Here is a 21,683-nt window from a genome sequence, read left to right on the forward strand (position 1 = left end):
TTTTTTTTTTTGTGATTGAAGGATTACTGGTGGCCCGGAGGCCTTTCCAGTTTCACCAGGACAGGTGGGCGAGCAAAGGCTCAGCCAGGAGGGGTGGGATTTGCTAACAGCTACCCGAGCGCCTCCGAAGGAGACCTAACAACTCAAGAGTAGCTGCTTCGCGAATGAATCTACTACCGGATCGGAATCACGACCCGCTGAGAAGATCCGGCGAGAAACTCAGCGAGCTGATTCATGGGTTAGGTTGCACGGCGAACTCTTTGTCGAGTTCGACGAGTACGGTTACCGAGGTCCCTAAACCTGCTCCTAGAGCTGAAGGCGTCTAGTGCAAATGTTATTGGATCTGATGGATCCGTAAGGACGTGTCTAGGGCGTCGACGGTGACTGGCTCCTGCATGATCAGGATTCGGGGAGTAGTCAGCGGCGGCTACGATAAGGCGATTATCATGACGCATAGCCTTATCGAAGTACCGTTCCGACGCTGACTTCATGTATTTCTGTATAGATTCGAGGCCCAGGTCGTCGTGTAGGTCAACGTTCCTCACGAACCACGGAGCTCCGACGGCTAACCTGCAAAAGCGGGATTGTAGAGATTGAAGGGTGTCTATGTGTGTACGGGCCGCGTGAGCGAACACCACACTCGCGTAAGTCATGACGGGCCTTATGCAAGTTTTGTAAAGTGTCACCTTGTTCCGAAGGGACATTTTACTCCGCTTACAGATCATGGGGTAGAGTCTACCGAGAATAAACGCGGCACGGTCACGGACTGATTTTATATGCGGGCGGAATGTCATCGATGCATCCAGGGTAACGCCCAGGTACTTGACCTTCCTGGCCCAGGGTATGGATTGACTAAAGAGAGTAATCGGGGGTGTGAGATTCCTCCTCCTAATACGGGAGGAAATCCGTGTGGAGCTTCCCCTCTGAAATAGCACCGCAGTACTTTTCGCTGGGTTGATGTCTATGCGCCATTTTCGGAACCACTGTCCTAGGGCTAGGGCTGCGCTCTGAAGCTTCTTCGCGATTAGGGACTTGTTTCTACTGGAATAGTAAACAGTCGTGTCGTCGGCGAATAAAGCTAAATGGGTCGGCGGCGACCGGGGAATATCGTTAACGAATAAGCTAAATAGGAGGGGTGAAAGGACAGAGCCTTGCGGGACTCCAGCTATGAGAGGTCGCGGGGAGGAGCGGGTTCCCTCGACTCGATATCGAAAAGAGCGGTTCGACAAGAAGTCCCGTATGATGAGCACGAGACTATCCGGCACACCCATGTTGAATAGTTTGAAAATCAAACCGTTGTGCCAGACTTTGTCGAACGCTTTTGCGACGTCGAAGAAGAGAGCTCCCGTGTATAACGGTTTAGGTCGATTAAGCCCCACAAGAATGTGCTCCGTGAGGCGGTGCACCTGTTGAACGCATGAGTGATTTGTACGGAATCCGAATTGTTCATCGATGAGAATGCCCTTGGATGAGACGAAGTCTCTGAGGCGTTTGTAGAGCAGACGCTCATACAGTTTGCCTAGAGACATGAGGAGGCTGATCGGGCGGTAGCTCGTCGGATGATTTTTTGGTTTACCGGGTTTATGTATGCCAATAACGTCCGCTTCTTTCCACACCGCGGGAAAGATACAGTTCGTCATAGCGGAATTGAAAATAGACGCCAACATCACGATGAGTTGGACGGGTAGAAGTTTAATAACGCGGTTGGATATACCGTCGAAACCGGGAGCCTTGCGAGGACGTAGGTCTTTGATCAAGTCTTTAACTTCCATCGGGGTGACGGGTGGTAACGCATCCGAGGGTGTCAAGGAGGCTCTGCGTTCTACCTCACTGTCTACTAATTCTACATGAACAGGGTCCACGGATTGAGTGCTGGGCGTACACTGGGTTTGCAATGTATCGGCCAGCAGCTCTGCTTTTTCGTCATCATCGAACGCCGCGAGTCGGCCTGAGGGGCCTACGAGGGGGGGCATAGTTACTACCGTATCCGATTTGAGAGTACGAGCTAAGCGGTAGTAAGACCTTTGGGAGGGCGCGAGTCCTTCTAAGAAATCAGACCATCTGGCATCTCGGACTTCGGCGATGCGAGACTTTACGTCGCGTTGTAGGGCACGCATTCGAATACGATTTTCCGCGGTAGGATACCTGTCGTAGGCGCGTATTGAGGCGTTCTTAGCTCTTAGGAGCTCCCTAATATCGTCGGACAATTTGAAGCGGTGAAGGAAGTCCTCCGCTACAACTTGTTTCGATGACCTATCTAATGTCGAGGTGATGTGTGACGTTAAGATGTCTATGGCTTCAGCGGTATCCTGAGGAGACGGGGTAGAGTCCGGGCTAAACGGGAGCGATGGTGGATCAGATTCAGCCAGGCTGACGCCCAGCGTGTGCCAATCCACCACAGTCCTCGTGACGGGAACGGAATCGGGAGCGCGACCGAGCTTCATAACGACGGGACGGTGGTCTGAATCTAACTCTGAAACTACTTCGATCGAGTGTAAGCGCAGAGTTACGTTTTTTAATAACGCTATGTCGAGTATATCCGGGCGATGCGCGATATTTAGCGGGTAGTGAGTCGGGGTTAGCGGAGCGACGATATCGAAGGCGAGATCATCAACTAACGCGTCAAGCCGCCTGCCATTCGGGGTTGTGGTGTGTGAGTTCCACCTGATGTGTTTACAATTTAGGTCGCCCGCCAGAATGACAGAGCTCCCCATGCCGAGCAGCGCCTCGATATCACTGCTTAGAACGATCTTATCCGGTGGAAGATAAACGGACGCGATAACGATCGGCGCGTGTCCCGTCAGTGAGATTCGGCACACTGATGCTTCGATATTAGCGAGCGCGGGAGGATCGAGCGGGACGCAATGCAGGGCTCTTCTATAGTAAATGACGGTGCCACCACCACGAGCAGAGAGCCTGTCGTTCCTGACCATGTTATAGTTCGCGATTTTAGGGTCACGGCGCGCGGGCTTAAGTAGGGTCTCCTGCACTAAAAATATATCAATTTGATGGTCACGCAAAAAGTCAGAAACCTGATCACGTTGATTTGCGAGACCGTAAGCGTTAAAAAATCCTATCGTTACGGATAGGGGCTTTATTCTACTTATGTACGCCATTGATTACCGGCGGAGTGAGGGGAGGACGTACGTATTTAATGACGCGTATACGTCGGCGTATTCTTGCACAACGGCGATAAAGTGTTGTGCAGTGGAGGCAGCGCGAATGGCGTCGCCCAAAGCGTTAACGCGCTCAAAGTTGATCGACTGAAAGAAGTCGATCGCTAAAGCGAGATTGTCGGACGCGGTCGGAGGGCAAGTCGCGGGAGAGGGACGAGTCGCGGGGGCGGGACGAATCGCGGAGGAGGGAGTTGTAGCCGTGTTCGTGTACGGCAGCGGTTTCGCCCAGGCCGAGACACTGGGCACCGGCGCCGGAACGAACGCTGGCTTAGCCTGCGACACAGAGGGTGCCGAGGCTTTGATGTCTGGGCCGGAAGCTCGGAGGCGGTTTTGGCGGGCGACGCGGCGATTTATTTTAGGGGCTCGGGGGCATCCGCGGTAATTTGCGGGGTGACCCTGTGTTCGACACAGGACGCAGCTAGGCGGTTCCGTCGCGGTTTTTTGATCGCGAGTGCATAGGGCCGTGGCGTGATCGCCTAAACACTTGACGCATCGGGGGCGCGCGTGACAGTTACGGGAAGAATGCCCGTATAATTGGCAGTTATGGCACTGGCTAGGTGTGCCTTTCTTGTGTGGGGTTTCGACTGCGATTCCGGAAAGGCTACAGACCGTTCGGATGTTGAATATTTGCTTACCCTCGGGGGTAGGCTGGAGGGCGACGAGAACCATATTATATGGCTCCCTTCCGCGGCCTGTGTGCATGCGGTGTACGGAGTTAACCGGTAGGCCTTGTTCGAGAAGGTCGGCCTTGACGAGCTCGGCATCCAACTCTTTAGGGATGCCACGTATAACGACACGGAGTTCGCGCTCCTCCTGGAGCGTATATGTGTGGAAACTTATACGCTCCTTACGGAGGTAAGAGGAGAGGGCCCTATGGTCGTCGGGTGTTCGAACCTTAATTTGAATGCCGTTCGCGAGGTTACGGGCATTCGTGAAATTGATATTTTTGGCCTTAAGGGCCAGGGAAACTCGTTCCCAAGCTGCCTTCTCTTGAAGGATTACCGGGGGAGGGGTCTGAGTTTTATTTTGTGCCACCGGACGCGGCGACGGAGTGGCACGGGCTGGAGGCGCAGCGGGAGTCTGAGGGCGGGGGCGCGACGCGTTCGCGGCTTTGCTAATTTTAGCGGCCGCGGGAGCTCGAGACTCCGCGGCACGCTTCTTACCCTTTTGCACCAGGGTGAATCCATCCGTCGATGAGGCGGGGGCGAGGTCGACCTCCATCTCCGAGTCAGAGTCGGAGGACGAGGAGGCGGGCGCAGGTGACCTACGAGTAGGTGTTTTGGAGGGCGCGACGGAGGCCGCGGATGATCGCGCTGCTGGAACGGTGACCACGGCGGACGACGCAGCAGTTTTACTCGCCAGTATAGGCGACGCGGGAACGGCAGGCACGACGGAGGCTGCGGTGCTCGATGCAGAAGCTTTGCACGAAGGTACAGGCGACGCAGGAGCAGCGAGCTCGGCGGAGTCCACGAGAGGGCTCGCTGTGTGATCGGCCTTGAAGGCCTGAAACTCGGAAGTGAGCTTTGGGTAGCGAAGCCGGAGAAATTCCGCAAATACAGCGTCCATGATGTCTACGTGCCCAGGTGGGGCTACCCTGGGTCTTAGAAAACACTCGCCTTGCGGCGAGGCCCCAACTTCTCGGACCTGAGCGGTTCTATTGAACACAGGTGGCGATGCGGCACGATTACTACAGGACAAAGAAAAAACACAACAAAACGGAATTAACAAAAAGAAACAAAACAATTAAACACTTCCAGGAAGACAGTTTGTCGGCAGATGTACCACGACACAGAAATAACAAAAGGAAACAAAACAAATAAAAACTTCCAGGAAAAACACTTGGTCGGCAGATGTACCACGAACACAGGCCGCGCGAACAATGGCCGGGCTAACAAAAGCCGGGCGAACAAAGGCCGGGCGATCGAGTGGTCGATGAGCACGTCCGCGCGTGACGGGTGCCTCTATCGGAATGTTACGTTAATGTCCGGCCTACGAAAAACAATAATAAATGTATACTTTTCTACCTAAAATAATCTTAGCAGGTTAGGTTTTTTTTTTCTAAACTTTCTTTCCAATTAAAAAGAACAAAAATCTGCTTTAACGACGTTTTGTTTAGGTTCAGATTGTGTTAAAAAATTGAAAGATTGATGTTTCCTCACCTTAAGCTCGTTGGAAACAGATGTATCGCATAGGCAGTCAAAGGTCCGATACCCAGAGCAGTTATTTGTAATGACGACATGGCAACACCGGCCAGCATTCTGCAACGAATTTGACAATAAACATGTTTATTTGCTAAATAAACAATTTTAATTGCTAAACAGCCAAAATATTTTTTTTGGTATATCGAATCATTATATTCCAAACAGACTTCTTACTTTTTGATAGGTCTCGAGTTTTATGTAAGAAGTTATCAGGTAATCGTAAGCAGCTTTACAAAGGTTTAAATTCAAACAGAATATGTTAACGATACATGAAATGCGAAGACAGAAAACATAAGACGATTGAAATACGAGCAAGTGGGTTTTAAGCATGTTTTAAGATTTAACTCACAAAATATCGCTACCCATCTTGTTGAATAAGTCTTAATGTTATTGGTACATCGACGATCGTAAGTTTCATATCATTGTGCTTAGTGCGAGTTTTTTAACGTTCTCGATAGAGTAAAAGTTAACTCAAAATTTGTATGGAGTTGGAATGATTGTCTACGTTTGCCGCTAGGGGCGCTGTTCCGACTGCATACCAATTTGACATAACTTTTACGCTATCGAGTACGTTCAAAAACTCGCACTAAGCACACAGAACGCGGCGGATGACATTATGGCCATAAACTTTCCTTTCACTAATCGCAAAAAAAACATTCCACTCCTATTTTATCTTTCTTGCACTTTATTTGATAGTAATTTAATCAGTGTTGTTTCAGTCGTCTTATACCTTGATCATTGAGCAACTTCGTATAGAAACGAGACTGTCGACGATTTGCTACCAGAAGGTTCTTGGTTACTTTGGTCATATTGCTCGGCGGCCACCAGACAACCTTGAAAGATTGATTGTGGTGGGCAAGGTAGAAGGGAAAAGACCCGTCGGCCGGCCACCAAACCGTTGGTCGGATCAGATAACTGCGCTCACTGGACTCTCTGTTGCGAACGCCCTGAGAGAAGCCGAAAACCGAAGCAAATGGAAGCTGAGGGTACAAAGAGCCACGAAGGGCTTTCAAGGACACGACCTTCAGCAATGAAGTATTCGACTAAGAAGAAGACCTTGATCATGATTTTTGGGTCATATCTGGTTCATTCAACTATCAAGAGCTTACACTGGCTTGTTACAATAAAAATATTTTAATACCTGTTCTTGCTGAGGCCAGAAACGAGACAGCTGATGCCCACCACAAAGAATACGGCGACCAGCAGAGTCTTCTTGGACAGTGGGGCGACACTTATCGCCATCACAATGACGCTGTACACAAGTGTCGTGACCACCATCACTAGGAGGGTGCTGTTTGAGATCGTATCCACGCACGCGTCAGTAATCGCCTGTAGGAGATATTAATTGCTTAGGTGGGTGGATGAGCTCACGGCGCACCTGTTGTTAAGTGGTTGCCGGGGCCCTACATCATACCTACAAAGCTACTACCTTACATCGTGGCATATATAATGTAAATGCCGCCACCTACCTTGAGATATGAGTTTTTTTTTTTTTTTATGATTGAAAGATTACTGGTGGCCCGGAGGCCTTTCCAGCTTCACCAGGACAGGTGGGTGAGCAAAGGCTCAGCCAGGAGGGGTGGGATTTGCTAACAACTGCCCGAGCGCCTCCGAAGGAGACCTAACAACTCAAGAGCAATTGCTTCGCGAATGAATCTACTACCGGATCGGAATCGCGACCCACTGAGAAGATCCGGCGAGAAACTCAGCGGGCTGATGCATGGGTTAGAAGATATGAGTTATAAGGTCTTAGTATAGTTAAAAAGGCTACCCTACTCTTCAAACCGAAACGCATTACTGCGGTACGAAAAATCTTCGTATCTTCAGCGGTAACTTTTTATTGTTAACATAGGCAAAGAAGATGGTGGCCTCTGCGATGGAGAGTGATTCCTGTGGTTACTGTGGACATCAGCGATGCTAGGAGAACAGCGAAGCTAATTCTAAGAGCTCTTTTTCAAACTCGCTTGCTAGAGGATTTTTTTATTGCTAGATGGGTGGACGAGCTCACAGCCCGCCTGATGTTAAGTGGTTACTGGAGCCCATAGACATCTACGAGATGAATGCGCCACCCACCTTGAGATATAAGTTCTAAGGTCTCAAGTATAGTTACAACGGCTGCCCCACCCTTCAAACCGAAACGCATTACTGCTTCACGGCAGAAATAGGCAGGGCGGTGGTACCTACCCGCGCGGACTCACAATAGGTCCTACCAACAGTATTTGTAAAAGATTCTAATTTCTTTGTATCTTACCGTTATATTGTTACCGTTGTTCATATACAGACATATGGTTCCGACTTCGTCTGATGTTCCAGTCAGCATTCTATTGATCGTGTCCGGTGCGAATAGAAAGAGACCATTCAATCTGCAATATAATATCCGTATAGATTATGGACAAAATAACGAAAGTTTCAAAATATTCGAGATTATTTTTTCGCTTTACAGCAATGTTTCCCAACCTTTTTTGTGCCATGCCCCATTGTAACGTTTCTTAAAGTTTTATGCACCTCATACATAATTTTTAACTTTAAACAATTGCTTTATTCACTTAAGAAACAAATGATAGGTTTTAGGAATAAATCACTATGAAATTGTTATCAGAACACTGTAAGTAATATTTCAAAACATGATAAAAAATTGAAATTGAAATTCAAAATAATTTTAAGTAAAAAAGTAATAATAATATCTGTATATTCTATATTAATTTTGTGCGATTGCCCACTTAATTATCAAGTTGCCCCCTTGTGGGGCGTCGGCCCCACGTTGGGAAGCACCGCTTTACAGTGTCGCAGAAGAATATGATTAGGTTGGCAAAGTTGTTATTGTCTGACAAGATTATTAATAGTGTCATAATCGTCAATCAAATAGGAGCGGAGTAAAAAGAGTAAAGATCTTCCATCGGGCAGATAATTTTTCTCAATACACAAAAGAGACGAATGTTGGTGTTCAAATTGAAATACGCAAAGCTATCGTAAATTGTTGTCGTAAACATTCCGGTGCAAACGAAATTCACTTTAGACTGTTTTTTTATTCCTTGGTTTTATTAAATTCTGTAATCATTATTAATTAAATTCTGCCATTGCATGTCGGAATATGTTTCTTTTAACAAATTCACTCTTTAAAAACGATTGTGTAGATTCATGATATCGTGGGGTGATAGGCAATTGGTTTTTTGTAACTTTACAGGAGCACAATTTAAAGTTTAATTAAGAAAAAATATCATAACAAAAAAAAAACGAATACGAAACGTAATAATCGAAATGTCGCTTAAAACAAATAGCCTTTCACCACTCGACATAAAATCGGAATTTACTTACAATGAGAACAGTCCAAACATGAGGAATCCTGTTAAAAGCAGCCATTTCAGATGCGGCGGTCGAAGCAACGAAAGTATAGAATTATTTCTGAGCTCATCAGTGTCACTGGCGTCGCTGGCTGTTTCTGATAGACAACTCAATGATTTGACCTGCAAGCAGAATGCGTTCTGTTGACTCTCCATCCAAGATTTAGTTAGTTGATGGGCATAGAAAACGTCCTTTGTAAGAAAGTTTTTGAAGTACAAAGAAGTTTTTCAAATTGATATGCTGTTCCTGTTGTTAATACGCTTTTATTAGCTTTAGACGTATGTATGTTTGTAACGGAATCTTTGAAAATGATTTTGACCCCTTTCAAAACGTCGGATTAACTCGAAATTTGGTATACTTATTAATGACCGATGATAATTCAATACTAAAAAATATATATTGAAAAAATTGAAATTCAACTAAAAAATGAAAAATATATAATAGTTTAAAAAAAACGAATAAAATACGCTTTTATAGAAAATCCAACTAAATAATAGAAAATAAATTTGAATTAAAAGTAGTGTAAGAAAACACGATTTTATTGTAAAACAAGCGTGGGCTCACGGCAGAAATAGGCAGGGTGGTGGTACCTACCCGTGCGGACTCACAAGAGGTCCTACCACCAGTAATTACGCAAATTATAATTTTGCGGGTTTAATTTTTATTACACGATGTTATTCCTTCACCGTGGAAATCAATCGTGAACATTTGTTGAGTACGTATTTCATTAGAAAAATTGGTACCCGCCCGCGGGATTCGAACACCGGTGCATCGCTCAACACGAATGCGCCGGACGTCTTATCCTTTAGGCCACGACGACTTCAAAGACGAAGAAAACTTGAACCGACACAAGCGAAAATATACATACACAATATTCTTTTTCAGGCTTTCCCCTGTTAATGGAGTATATTTTCCTGAGGACAGCCAGAGCTTCGGTGCGTTTGCCTCTCGTGACTAGGAATTTGGGGCTCTCCTGCATCCAGGTCATGCAGACCGCCACTACGAGCAATGGAATAGCGTAGACGATGGTTAGAAGACGCCACGGTCTAAAGATAATCGCACCCATTTGGTATCGCCATTCGTATGGAAGAATTAACCAGGCCAGCACTAGAAATTAGAAATACATATTACATTTTTCATCATATTTCGTTTAAATTTGAGCTTGCAGATTATGTTGGTAAACAAAAAAATAAATAAACAATATTATTATTATATAATTGAGTTTTTATATCTCAAAAAGGAATCACAGGACTCTATACCAGCCTTGGTTGACTGGTAGAATTTTCTAAGCATTAGGTTTCATCATCAGGCCCCTCCACTGCCTCATGTGGGCCTATCCCATAGACCGCCACAATGAAGTTTAAAGAAACGTAATTAAATAGACAAATAAATTCATACTCCATGTATGCTAGATTGGGGGGTAGATGTTGCTCGCGTCCGTAGGATTACCATCTTTTCCTAGACCCTCCCTACACGTGCCCTCCGGGTGGTGCAAAATGAGCAACAACGCCGAGCTACAGGCGGCGGTGAATTAACCTGAATAATGGTAACCACAAACCATGAGGACTAAATTCCCTCAATAAGAGTGGCGATGGTACCTTGGGAAAGTATCATTAGTATTTCTCCCAACCCCTTTATAAAAATATGGAAAGTCAGAGTAATGAGTGTGATTTGTCATGCGCCCCGGCTAACCCCCGGCGCCCTCTGGTACCCGGGCCGGAGGGTGTGAAATCTGCTACCGAAGACGGCATAGAAGTGGCAACCCAGGCTTCTATGCCAGTAAATGCTACTGGTCAAAAGAAGTTAGTTCAGCAGGCATTCCATCCTAGCCTCTTTTTAAATCGGCCAAGAAGTTCGTCCCTAGGAAGTCTTTCGAACCAAGCGTCTGCTAAAGAAAAATGTAGTCAAAGCTCTGCGGACTCTGCCGAAACGCTAAGAGATACCACATGCCCACCACCATGGCAAAGAGTTCCTGTAAGCAGAGGTGTCAAAAGAAAGAAAACATCTTACGGTTCAGTCCCAGAATCTGTGATAACCTCAAATAAATTTAGTGGTCTTCAAATTGATCTAACAGACGAAGACTCTGAAACTACCACGGTTAAAAAAACAAGTAAACCGCCCCCAATTATTCTATATGGGGTCGACGACATTAACAAACTTACTGAAATGCTAGAAACTGTCGCGGACGTGACAGAGTTCACATTCAAGATCACTAATCGAAACCAACTAAGGATGAGCTGTGTTAACATGGATGTGTATAAAAGAATCCTTACCCTAGTGAGAGAAAAGGGGCTAATAGGCCACACTTTCAATCGAAAGGATGAAAGATGCCTCAGAATTGTCATACGGAACTTACACCCTTCTACACCCATTGACATTATCAAAGAAGAAGTAGAAGCCACCGGAAATATTGTTAAGGGAGAAATAATTAATGCGAAATTCGGCCCCGAAAAGAAGCCTACTTCCACCTTTTTCGTGAATCTCTTGCCCGGCCCAAACAATAAAGCTGCTAAAGACCTTAAATTTATATTCCATCAGTCTGTTGTTATCGAAGACCCGAAGAAAAGAAAGTCTATAATCCAATGTCACAGATGCCAGCAATACGGGCACTCTAAGAATTACTGTATGCGACCTCCTCGTTGTGTTAAATGCGGCCAATCTCATAAGACCTCCGATTGCGATAAAAAAGACCGTAATACACCTGCGCTTTGTGCACTCTGTAGTGGACCACATCCAGCCAACTATAAAGGATGCGAGGTATACAGAGAAATCCTTGCACGAAGGATGAAGCCGCCAACAACTAAAAGAAAGATCCTTGAAAATCCACCATCCACTAAAGGGGAGCAATTTAAGACTGCATACCCAAGACAAAGAACCCAAATACACAACACATATGCGGAAGCCATAAGATCTAACAGCACACAACAGACTGATAACTCTCCTGATTTGCAGCCACCGGTCTCTTCACCAATAGAACAATTACTTCTCAAACAAACAGAGAAATACGACCTCATCCTACAACAAATGAGCGCATTAATGATGCTCATAAATAAACTCATTAATAAGATCTCAAAATGACTTCATTAAGAATAGCTACGTGGAACATTAACGGCCTCGCCCCTAATAAGAACGAAGCGGAACTACTTATGACTCAGCATAATTTAGACGTGCTGCTAATCTCCGAGGCTCACTGTACCGCGTCCTCTAGTATAAAATTCAAAAACTATGTGTGTTACGTCACTACTCACCCTGATGGTACTGGACATGCAGGAACAGCAATAATAGTACGAAAATCCATTAAACACCACCCAATGCCTGGCTACAAAACCGATCACATTCAAGCCACTACAATACTAATTGAAGACAAAAGTGGTTGTTTTAACTTGTCAGCAATATACTGTCCGCCAAAGCATAAAATCATGGGGGATATGTTCATAGATTTCTTCCAAAGTCTCGGAAATCGCTTTGTCGTGGGTGGAGACTGGAACGCAAAATGCACTTACTGGGGCTCGAGACTAACGACCACAAGAGGACGACAGTTGAAGCTCTGTGTGGATGATTGCAAATTAACCACAGTTTCAACTGGGGAACCGAGTTACTGGCCCTCAGACCCAAATAAAATTCCAGACCTATTGGACTTCTTTATTTTGAAAGGGTTTTCAACACATTATATCAAATCTGAGTCGTGCTATGGCAGCTCCACAGACCACACTCCAGTCCTACTAAATTTAAGTACAATGGTTATAGAATATACAACACCTGAAAAATTTTGGGGGTTGGTGCTTCCCGCTTCCGTAGGTTTAACCCGCGATTCCCTACAAGTGACCCCTGGGTGGTGCTAAACGGGAGCCGAAAACATAACCGGTGGTAGGACCTAGTCCGACTGGCTGGCGACCACCCTCCAACTAGAGTCCGCCGCCAAATAGCCTAGCTGTGTTCCGGCGTGTGGGTTGGAGAGCCAGTTCTATTCCTTCCCTTTCCCCTTCCTTGCTGGGGGTGAGTCTTGGTGACGCCTGGAACATGCGGAGCAGACGTGCGTGCGAGCTCACGGGGCGTGATTGTTTGACGGGGGTATAGGGAGACCCAGTGAAACGGTATCCGCTGCCGCCCGCCGGTCAGTAGGGGACCTGAACCCGGGTGTCTCTACTAAACTCCGCCCCGGGAAGCTGTCCCGCCAACCGGTGCAAAATCCTGTCGTGCGGTCGTCGTGCCGGAGTCGGAGACCGGAGTGGATCCCGGCGATCGCACGCAGAGTGGACTGGGGGCCCTTCCATGCCCTGCGTCAGTCTCTCACGCAACCCGTGGTCGAGCACGTACTATGTTCCGCGCTTCACTCAGGTGTTGCCTCGATCTCACCTCCAACATCCTACCTCTCCTAATCCTACTCTCCAGAAATATAACAACATAATTAATGAAGTCGAAAAAAAAGAAAAGGGTTTTACAGGCGGTTCCCCATTCCACATTTAATGTGGATTTCAGCAATGTCAGGGGCCTACATAGCAACCTTGACGCCGTACACCACCACCTTGAGACGGCGCAGCCTGCCCTGCTTTTTTTAACGGAGACGCAGATATCTGCTCCGGACGATACCTCATACCTTGAATACCCCGGCTACGTATTGGAGCACAACTTCCTGCGTAAAGCCGGGGTGTGCGTATTCGTCCGGGCTGATGTCTGTTGTCGCCGTCTTCGGGGCCTCGAAAAACGGGACCTGTCCCTCTTGTGGCTGCGCGTAGATCACGGGGGCTGTACCCGAATCTACGCGTGCCTGTACAGGTCCCACAGCAGTGATGCAGGTTCAGCTCTGTTTGAGCATGTGCAAGAGGGGACTAACCGCGTGCTTGAGCAGTACCCATCTGCGGAGGTGGTGGTTCTTGGAGACTTTAACGCTCACCACCAAGAGTGGTTGGGGTCCAGAACCACTGACCTCCCGGGTCGGACTGCCTACGATTTCGCCTTGGCCTACGGCTTCTCCCAGCTGGTGACACAGCCCACCCGTGTCCCAGATATCGAGGGGCACGAACCTTCTTTGTTGGACCTTCTGCTGACCACGGATCCAGCCGGATACAGTGTGGTGGTCGACGCTCCGCTTGGATCGTCTGATCACTGCCTTATCCGTGCTGCCGTACCACTCTCTCGTCCTGGTCGTCGAACGACGACCGGGTATCGAAGAGTTTGGAAGTATATGTCAGCAGATTGGGATGGATTGCGTGAATTTTACGCATCCTACCCATGGGGGCGGTTCTGCTTTTCCTCTGCTGATCCTGACGTCTGTGCGGGCCGTCTTAAAGACGTGGTGCTCCAGGGGATGGAATTGTTTATTCCGTCCTCTGAAGTGCCCGTTGGGGGTCGCAGCAGACCCTGGTATAACAATGCCAGCAGGGATGCTGCACACCTCAAGCGGTCCGCATACGTGGCATGGGATAGTGCCAGGAGACGTCAGGACCCTAACATCTCAGAGGAAAGGCGGAAATATAACGCCGCTTCTAGGTCCTACAAGAAGGTTATTGCCAAGGCGAAGTCGGAGCACGTCGCTAGAGTTGGCGAGCGATTGAAGAGCTATCCCTCCGGGAGCCGTGCTTTTTGGTCGCTCGCCAAGGCTGCAGAAGGAAACTTTTGCAGGTCTAGTCTCCCACCACTGCGCAAGTCCGATGACAATCTGGCCCACAGCGCGAAAGAGAAGGCTGACCTTCTGGTCAAACTCTTCGCCTCGAACTCGACTGTGGACGACGGGGGTGCCACACCACCGAACATCCCTCGGTGTGATAGCTCCCTGCCAGATATCTGCTTCACACAGTGTGCAGTCAGGCGGGAGCTCCGACTCCTGGACGTCCATAAGTCGAGTGGGCCAGACGGCATCCCCGCAGTGGTTTTGAAAACGTGCGCCCCTGAGCTGACACCTGCGCTAACGCGTTTGTATCGCCTCTCTTATTGCACTAACAGGGTTCCGTCTTCATGGAAGACCGCCCACGTCCACCCTATCCCCAGGAAGGGTGACCGGTCGGACCCATCGAGCTACAGGCCTATCGCGATAACTTCCTTGCTTTCCAAGGTGATGGAGCGAATAATTAATACACAACTCCTGAAGTATCTTGAAGATCGCCAGCTGATCAGTGACCGACAGTACGGTTTCCGTCACGGTCGCTCAGCTGGCGATCTTCTTGTATACCTTACTCACAGGTGGGCTGAAGCCTTGGAGAGCAAGGGCGAGGCTCTTGCTGTGAGCCTTGATATCGCGAAGGCCTTCGACAGGGTCTGGCATAGGGCACTTCTATCGAAGTTACCATCTTACGGAATCCCCGAGGGTCTCTGCAAGTGGATCGCTAGCTTTTTGGATGGGCGGAGCGTCACGGTCGTTGTAGACGGTGACTGCTCTGATACCATGACCATTAACGCTGGCGTTCCACAAGGTTCGGTGCTCTCCCCCACGCTTTTCATCCTGTATATCAATGACATGCTGTCTATTGATGGCATACATTGCTATGCGGATGACAGCACGGGGGATGCGCGATATATCGGCCATCAGAGTCTCTCTCGGAGCATGGTGCAAGAGAGACGATCAAAACTTGTGTCTGAAGTGGAGAACTCTCTGGGGCGAGTCTCCGAATGGGGTGAATTGAACTTGGTTCAATTCAACCCGATAAAGACACAAGTTTGCGCGTTCACTGCGAAGAAGGACCCCTTTGTCATGGCGCCGCAATTCCAAGGAGTATCCCTGCAACCTTCCGAGAGTATCGGGATACTTGGGGTCGACATTTCGAGCGATGTCCAGTTTCGGAGTCATTTGGAAGGCAAAGCCAAGTTGGCGTCCAAAATGCTGGGAGTCCTCAACAGAGCGAAGCGGTACTTCACGCCTGGACAAAGACTTTTGCTTTATAAAGCACAAGTCCGGCCTCGCATGGAGTGCTGCTCCCATCTCTGGGCCGGGGCTCCCAAATACCAGCTTCTTCCATTTGACTCCATACAGAGGAGGGCCGTTCGGATTGTCGATAATCCCATCCTCTCGGATCGTTTGGAGCCTCTGGGTCTGCGGAGGGACTTCGGTTCCCTCTGTATTTTGTACCGTATGTTCCATGGGGAGTGCTCTGAGGAATTGTTCGAGATGATACCAGCATCTCGTTTTTACCATCGCACCGCCCGCCACCGGAGTAGAGTTCATCCATACTACCTGGAGCCACTGCGGTCATCCACAGTGCGTTTCCAGAGATCTTTTTTGCCACGTACCATCCGGCTATGGAATGAGCTCCCCTCCACGGTGTTTCCCGAGCGCTATGACATGTCCTTCTTCAAGCGAGGCTTGTGGAGAGTATTAAGCGGTAGGCAGCGGCTTGGCTCTGCCCCTGGCATTGCTGAAGTCCATGGGCGACGGTAACCACTCACCATCAGGTGGGCCGTATGCCCGTCTGCCTACAAAGGCAATAAAAAAAAAAAAAAAAAAAAAAAAAAATTGAGTAATAAAAGCACTGACTGGAACTCGTTCAGGGAAACCCTTGATGAAAAAATTGACCTGAAAGTAGCTCTGAAAACACCTGATGATATTGAAAATGCGACTAGATACATAACTAATCTGATCCAAGAAGCATGCTGGGTGTCCACGCCTGAAGAAGAGTCTGTAAAAACTCGTATAAACTATCCACTGGAAGTCAAAAAGGCAGTACTGGAAAAGAGGAGGCTTAGAAGAGTCTGGCACCAAAGCAGATTAGAAGCAGACAAGAAAGCGCTGTATAGGAGTGCGGTTCAACTAAAAGAAATACTGAACAACTGGCACAATAAAACGTTGGAGGATCGTCTCGTGACACTAACAGCCACTGCAGCAACTAATTACTCGTTGTGGAAATTCACCAAGAATTATAGCAGACCTCAGTCATTCAAACCTCCGATAAAAACCATGAATGGTTGGGCGCGAACATCTCAAGAAAAAGCAAACGCATTCGCTCAACATCTTGAATCAGTTTTTAAACCAAATGCTGACATAGATTTAGTACATGAGGAACATATCAATGAAATTCTGCTACAAGACTTCCAAATGCTACCCCCACAGCGGCCAGTCACAGTACGCGAAGTTTGGAGAGTTATATCAAAACTACAGGATAAAAAGGCTCCCGGATATGATCTTATAACCAAGGAGATATTAAAACAAATTCCAAGGAAGGTGGTAGTGTTCCTGACTTCACTCTATAATAGCATACTAAGAGTCCAGTATTTTCCAATGGCCTGGAAAGTATCTCACATAATTATGATTCACAAGATGGGCAAACCACCCAATGAAGTATCCTCATACCGACCTATAAGCTTGCTGCCAATACTTTCCAAAGTTTTCGAGAAGCTCCTGAAAGGTAGACTTGTCCCAATCCTCAATGACGAAAAAATCATTCCTGATCATCAATTTGGGTTTAGACGAAATCATGGCACGGTCGAACAAGTTCACAGAGTCTGTGAAAAAATACGCAAAAGTTTGGAAGAAAAACTCTACTGCTCCTCGGCGTTTCTAGATATACAGCAGGCCTTTGATAAAGTGTGGCATAAAGGCCTCCTGTATAAATTAAAGGCAGCGCTACCTCATCAGTATTATTGTCTGCTAAAATCGTATCTCGCAGACAGAATATTCCAGGTGAAAGAAGGGGATTCTCTGTCACGATTCTGCGATATCTCAGCAGGTGTACCACAGGGATCAGTCCTGGGACCACTATTATATACTATATACACTGCTGACCTACCTGAGGTTAATGATGTTACCACTGCAACATTCGCCGATGATACTGCAATATTGGCGAGTCACACGGATCGTTTTGTAGCATCACAGAGATTGCAAAAAGGTCTTGATAAAATATCCACATGGCTACAGAAGTGGCGAATAAAAGCCAGTGCAAACAAGTCGGTACATGTTACATTCACATTGCGAAAAGGTGATTGTCCACCTGTCCATGTTAATAACGCTATATTGCCCCATCAAGACAATGTAAGATACCTGGGAATGCACTTGGACCGCCGCCTAACATGGAAACACCACATTCAAACTAAGAGACAGGAACTAAACATCCGATACAAAAATCTCCATTGGCTGTTGGGACGTAACAGCAAGCTGAGTGTTGACAACAAACTTTTAATTTACAAAGTTATCTTTAAGCCAGTTTGGCTGTACGGAATCGAATTATGGGGTAGCGCCTGCAATTCGAATATCAGTATTATACAAAGAATGCAAAACTGTATCTTGCGCTCCATAAGTGGTGTTCCGTGGTTGGTCACAAACACTGAAATACACAAAGAACTAGGGATGCCTACAATAATGCAGGAAATCGTAAAATTTAAACAAAAACACCACGAAAGACTGGAAAAGCACCCAAACAATCTGGCTGCCGCCTTGAAAAAACGAAGTTACGATAAACGGCTCAAGAGAAAAGACGTCATATAGTTCAATGACAAATCTTAAATTTAGAGTAGATGGCTCGCTGGAGTCACGCTCTTACTGACTTAGAAAATTTCAACTCATCTAATAAAAGTACTGGATACTGATTGTAGATAAAAAGACAAGAAAAAAAAAAAAAAAAAAAAAAAAATGTATGCTAGATATTCATACTCCAATTAAGCAGTAGGCAGCGACTTGGTTCTGCCCCTGGCATTGCTGAAGTCCATGGGTGACGGTAACCACTCACCATCAGGTGGGCCGTATTCTCGTTTTTTTAATTTTTTTTTATTGCTTAGATGGGTGGACGAGCTCACAGCCCATCTGGTGTTAAGTGGTTACTGGAGCCCATAGACATCCACAACGTAAATGCGCCACCCACCTTGAGATACAAGTTCTAAGGTCTCAAGTATAGTTACAACGGCTGCCCCACCCTTCAAACCGAAACGCATTACTGCTTCACGGCAGAAATAGGCAGGGTGGTGGTACCCACCCGCGCGGACTCACAAGAGGTCCTACCACCAGTAATTACCCAAATTATAATTTTGCGGGTTTCATTTTTATTACACGATGTTATTCCTTCACCGTGGAAGTCAATCGTAAACATTTGTTGAGTACGTATTTCATTAGAAAAATTGGTACCCGCCTGCGGGATTCGAACACCGGTGCATCGCTTCAACACGAATGCACTGGACGTCTTATCCGTTAGGCCACGACGACTCCAATCCGTCTGCCTATAAGGGCAATAAAAAAAATGCTGGTGGAAGCTTACCAGGACATAGTGTGGAGAGTATCATCACTAATCCATTGCAGATCAGAACGGTTCTGTCACGACTCTTCACTGGCAGCATCTCGCAAATATACGCGAAACCCAAAGATGACGCGCTTGACAGACTGAAATCATATACATACTAAATTTTTTAATCTTAATTTAAAAACGTGCTGTCGTCTCTTGTTACTTCTCATCTTTCCTATGAAAATGATGCGATACAACTTTCCCACACATCTCGAAAAAGTTGATTATTCTATGATTTATCATGTATATGCATTCAATCTTATATAGGAACTTTTTTCTTACCGTCATTGTTTTGCTATTAAATTTTATACGAGTATAATATTTAATTCGTCAACTTACACGAACAATTCTATTAAAATTCACGGCTTCAGAGTGAAAATTCAGCGCTTTATTTTCATAATTAATTTCATAATTTTCATAATTAATTATAAGTGAGTAGCAATTGTAAAAAATCGAAAAAACGGAAGTGTATAAACTAAATGTAAATTCTAATTGCAATGTTTCCATGTTTTTTTTTTGCGAATTATCTTTGATTGCAATTTTATTTTTTATACATTAAATTTTTCTTTTTCAGCCCACAGACGTTCACTGCTAGACATAAATATAAAAGAAATATAACGTGAGTGTAAACTTACAAAAGTGAACCACAAAACTTGCAGATGCTGAACGCTAACAAATTAGGCATGAACGCAGCCAGGAGTCCAACGAAGCCGCCCATCGAAGCAGACGCAATCATTGCTGGCTTCCGGCCCAAAGTGTCCGATGCTCTACCCCACAGCGCCGCCGTGAGGATGACGCCTGAAAACATTCACCGATTATCGGAATTCACAGGAAACCAGGACAAAGATTTTTTTTTATTGCCTTTGTAGGCAGACGAGCATACGGCCCACCTGATGGTAAGTGGTCATTGTTACTCATGGACGTCAGTAATGCCAGGAGCAGAGCCAAGCCGCTGCCCATAGATTACTGCTGCTTATAGATTACTTCTTTATTACTGTAAATTAAACGGTTGCCTGGAAGAGATCGTATGTACAAATCGATGTAGATCATTGTACAAATGTATCTGCTTGTTGACTAATTGTGTTTTGGTGTGCAATAAAGAATGTTCTCTCTCTCTCTCTCCAAACTAAGCAATATAACCTTAGAGAACTGAACACTGGACTTAGCCCACTAAGTTTCTCTCCGGATCTTCTCAGTGGGTCGCGTTTCCGATCCGGTGGTAGATTCTGCGAAGCACTGCTCTTGCTAGGGTCAGTGTTAGCATTACGTCGGTTTGAGCCCCGTAAGCTCACCTACTAGTTAAGGTTACGCTGAAATAGCCTCTCAAGGCTATGTACTTAGGTTGGAAAAAAAAAACACTGGACAGCATTGGTTTCTCTGACTTATATCTACAACATCTACAATGAAACTTCTATCATCACGATATTGTATCGATATCAAAATTTTTGGGACTTGTATCACGCTTCTCAACGTTGGCTGGTATCATTCGCGTTGTGGTGGCAAAGCGATGCTTAATAATTTTATTTTCTGGTTAGAAGCGGCCTGGTTAAAGGTAGGCAGCGGCCTGACTCTGCCCCTGGCATTGCTGACGTCCATGGGCGACGGTAACCGCTATCAGATGGGCCATAAGCTCGTCTACCTACAAGGGCAATAATGGTATCTAATCCTGAGGTACTATTACATATGCCCCTCAATAATAACGTAATATAAATAATAGTTCCGACTAAGGCATTCTTGAATGAATCGTCTCTATATATAGTCTCTATATTTATTGTTAAAGCGCGGCAGAATAGATTTGGCTTGAGTAGCGGAAACATACATCGTTTGTACTATTTCTTTTATAAAATAAACTCAGTGCCAGTCACAGTTTCCTTTTGACGTGACAACATCTTATAATTCGATGGAGCCGGTTGCACGCACGAAAAAACATGACTCATTGAGGCGTTCCATTTAAGGCTTGAAGTGCAAGCGAGAGCGCGCAACGAGCGACAAAGAGGCACAATCGGCCTCCGCGTTCGGCAGCGTTCGACATATGTCTCTCTCCTACTTGAGTGAGCGATGCATCCGCGTGGACAGCTGCTATACAATAATACATTTACATGTTTTCTTCAAGTATGAAGTTCAGTGAAAAGTGAATGTGGTGTCAATTGTCCATACAAAATATCTATCAAACAAATAAAATTAAAATTTTCTTTCGAAAAATGAAACCATTCCATCAGTATTTTCTTATGACGTTGTCACGTTCACAGTAAGCCGACTTTACAGACAACCGTTTTTTTTTAAAAAGAGCTCCTAGATTCACCCCGTAATCCTAATCTATGTCAGTTTCACTGTTTGAAAATACTATCCAAGTAATACCTATGTTAGGTATCGAAGTGATGATTCCTCTGAGTTTATCAGATAATTGAAGGTCGCATGTCGCGGCTGGGAGCACGAAAGCCACTCCGATCATTTCTAATATCGCAGCCGTCGTTGAGAACAGCATCAGTGCAGTGTGAACTAATTGATACCGGCCCGCGCCTGAAAATATTAACATAGCAAATCAATCTATACTAATATGTAAATCTACAGTGGTTTTCACGGTTGTTCCGTTATAACTACTGAACCATGCATCCGATTGACTTGAACCTTGGTATCCATGTAGAAAATACATATACTAATGGATAGGCTAATATTTATATGAGTGTTGGACTCCCTAAGCCAATTGCGGGGGCGTTAATGATGAAAATCTTTGTGGGGTGTGAGTAATAATAATGTTAATTTTA

At 46.1% G+C, this 21,683-nt stretch overlaps 1 protein-coding gene and 1 long non-coding RNA gene across 4 annotated transcripts in view; one reads left to right on the forward strand and one right to left on the reverse strand.

The window, feature by feature from the left end:
- LOC101737890 (synaptic vesicle glycoprotein 2A) overlaps positions 1–21,683 on the reverse strand; it is a 41,666-nt gene that overhangs the window by 10,236 nt on the left and 9,747 nt on the right. For all 3 annotated transcript variants that reach the window (XM_038011686.2, XM_062668945.1, XM_062668946.1), the window contains 8 exons: positions 21,277–21,438; positions 19,554–19,716; positions 18,895–19,016; positions 9,588–9,826; positions 8,693–8,841; positions 7,629–7,740; positions 6,519–6,706; positions 5,336–5,434 (listed from right to left, as the gene is read on the reverse strand). In XM_038011686.2, coding sequence (XP_037867614.1) covers positions 5,336–5,434; positions 6,519–6,706; positions 7,629–7,740; positions 8,693–8,841; positions 9,588–9,826; positions 18,895–19,016; positions 19,554–19,716; positions 21,277–21,438 — 1,234 coding nt within the window. The remainder of the gene's footprint in view (positions 1–5,335; positions 5,435–6,518; positions 6,707–7,628; positions 7,741–8,692; positions 8,842–9,587; positions 9,827–18,894; positions 19,017–19,553; positions 19,717–21,276; positions 21,439–21,683) is intronic.
- On the forward strand, positions 5,699–9,933 carry LOC134199024 (uncharacterized). Its single transcript, XR_009973341.1, has 2 exons — positions 5,699–7,101; positions 9,605–9,933. It is a non-coding gene; the product is annotated as an uncharacterized LOC134199024 (long non-coding RNA).

The sequence above is a fragment of the Bombyx mori genome, chromosome 6, assembly GCF_030269925.1.
Source record: "Bombyx mori chromosome 6, ASM3026992v2".
In the NCBI taxonomy this organism is placed as follows: domain Eukaryota; kingdom Metazoa; phylum Arthropoda; class Insecta; order Lepidoptera; family Bombycidae; genus Bombyx; species Bombyx mori.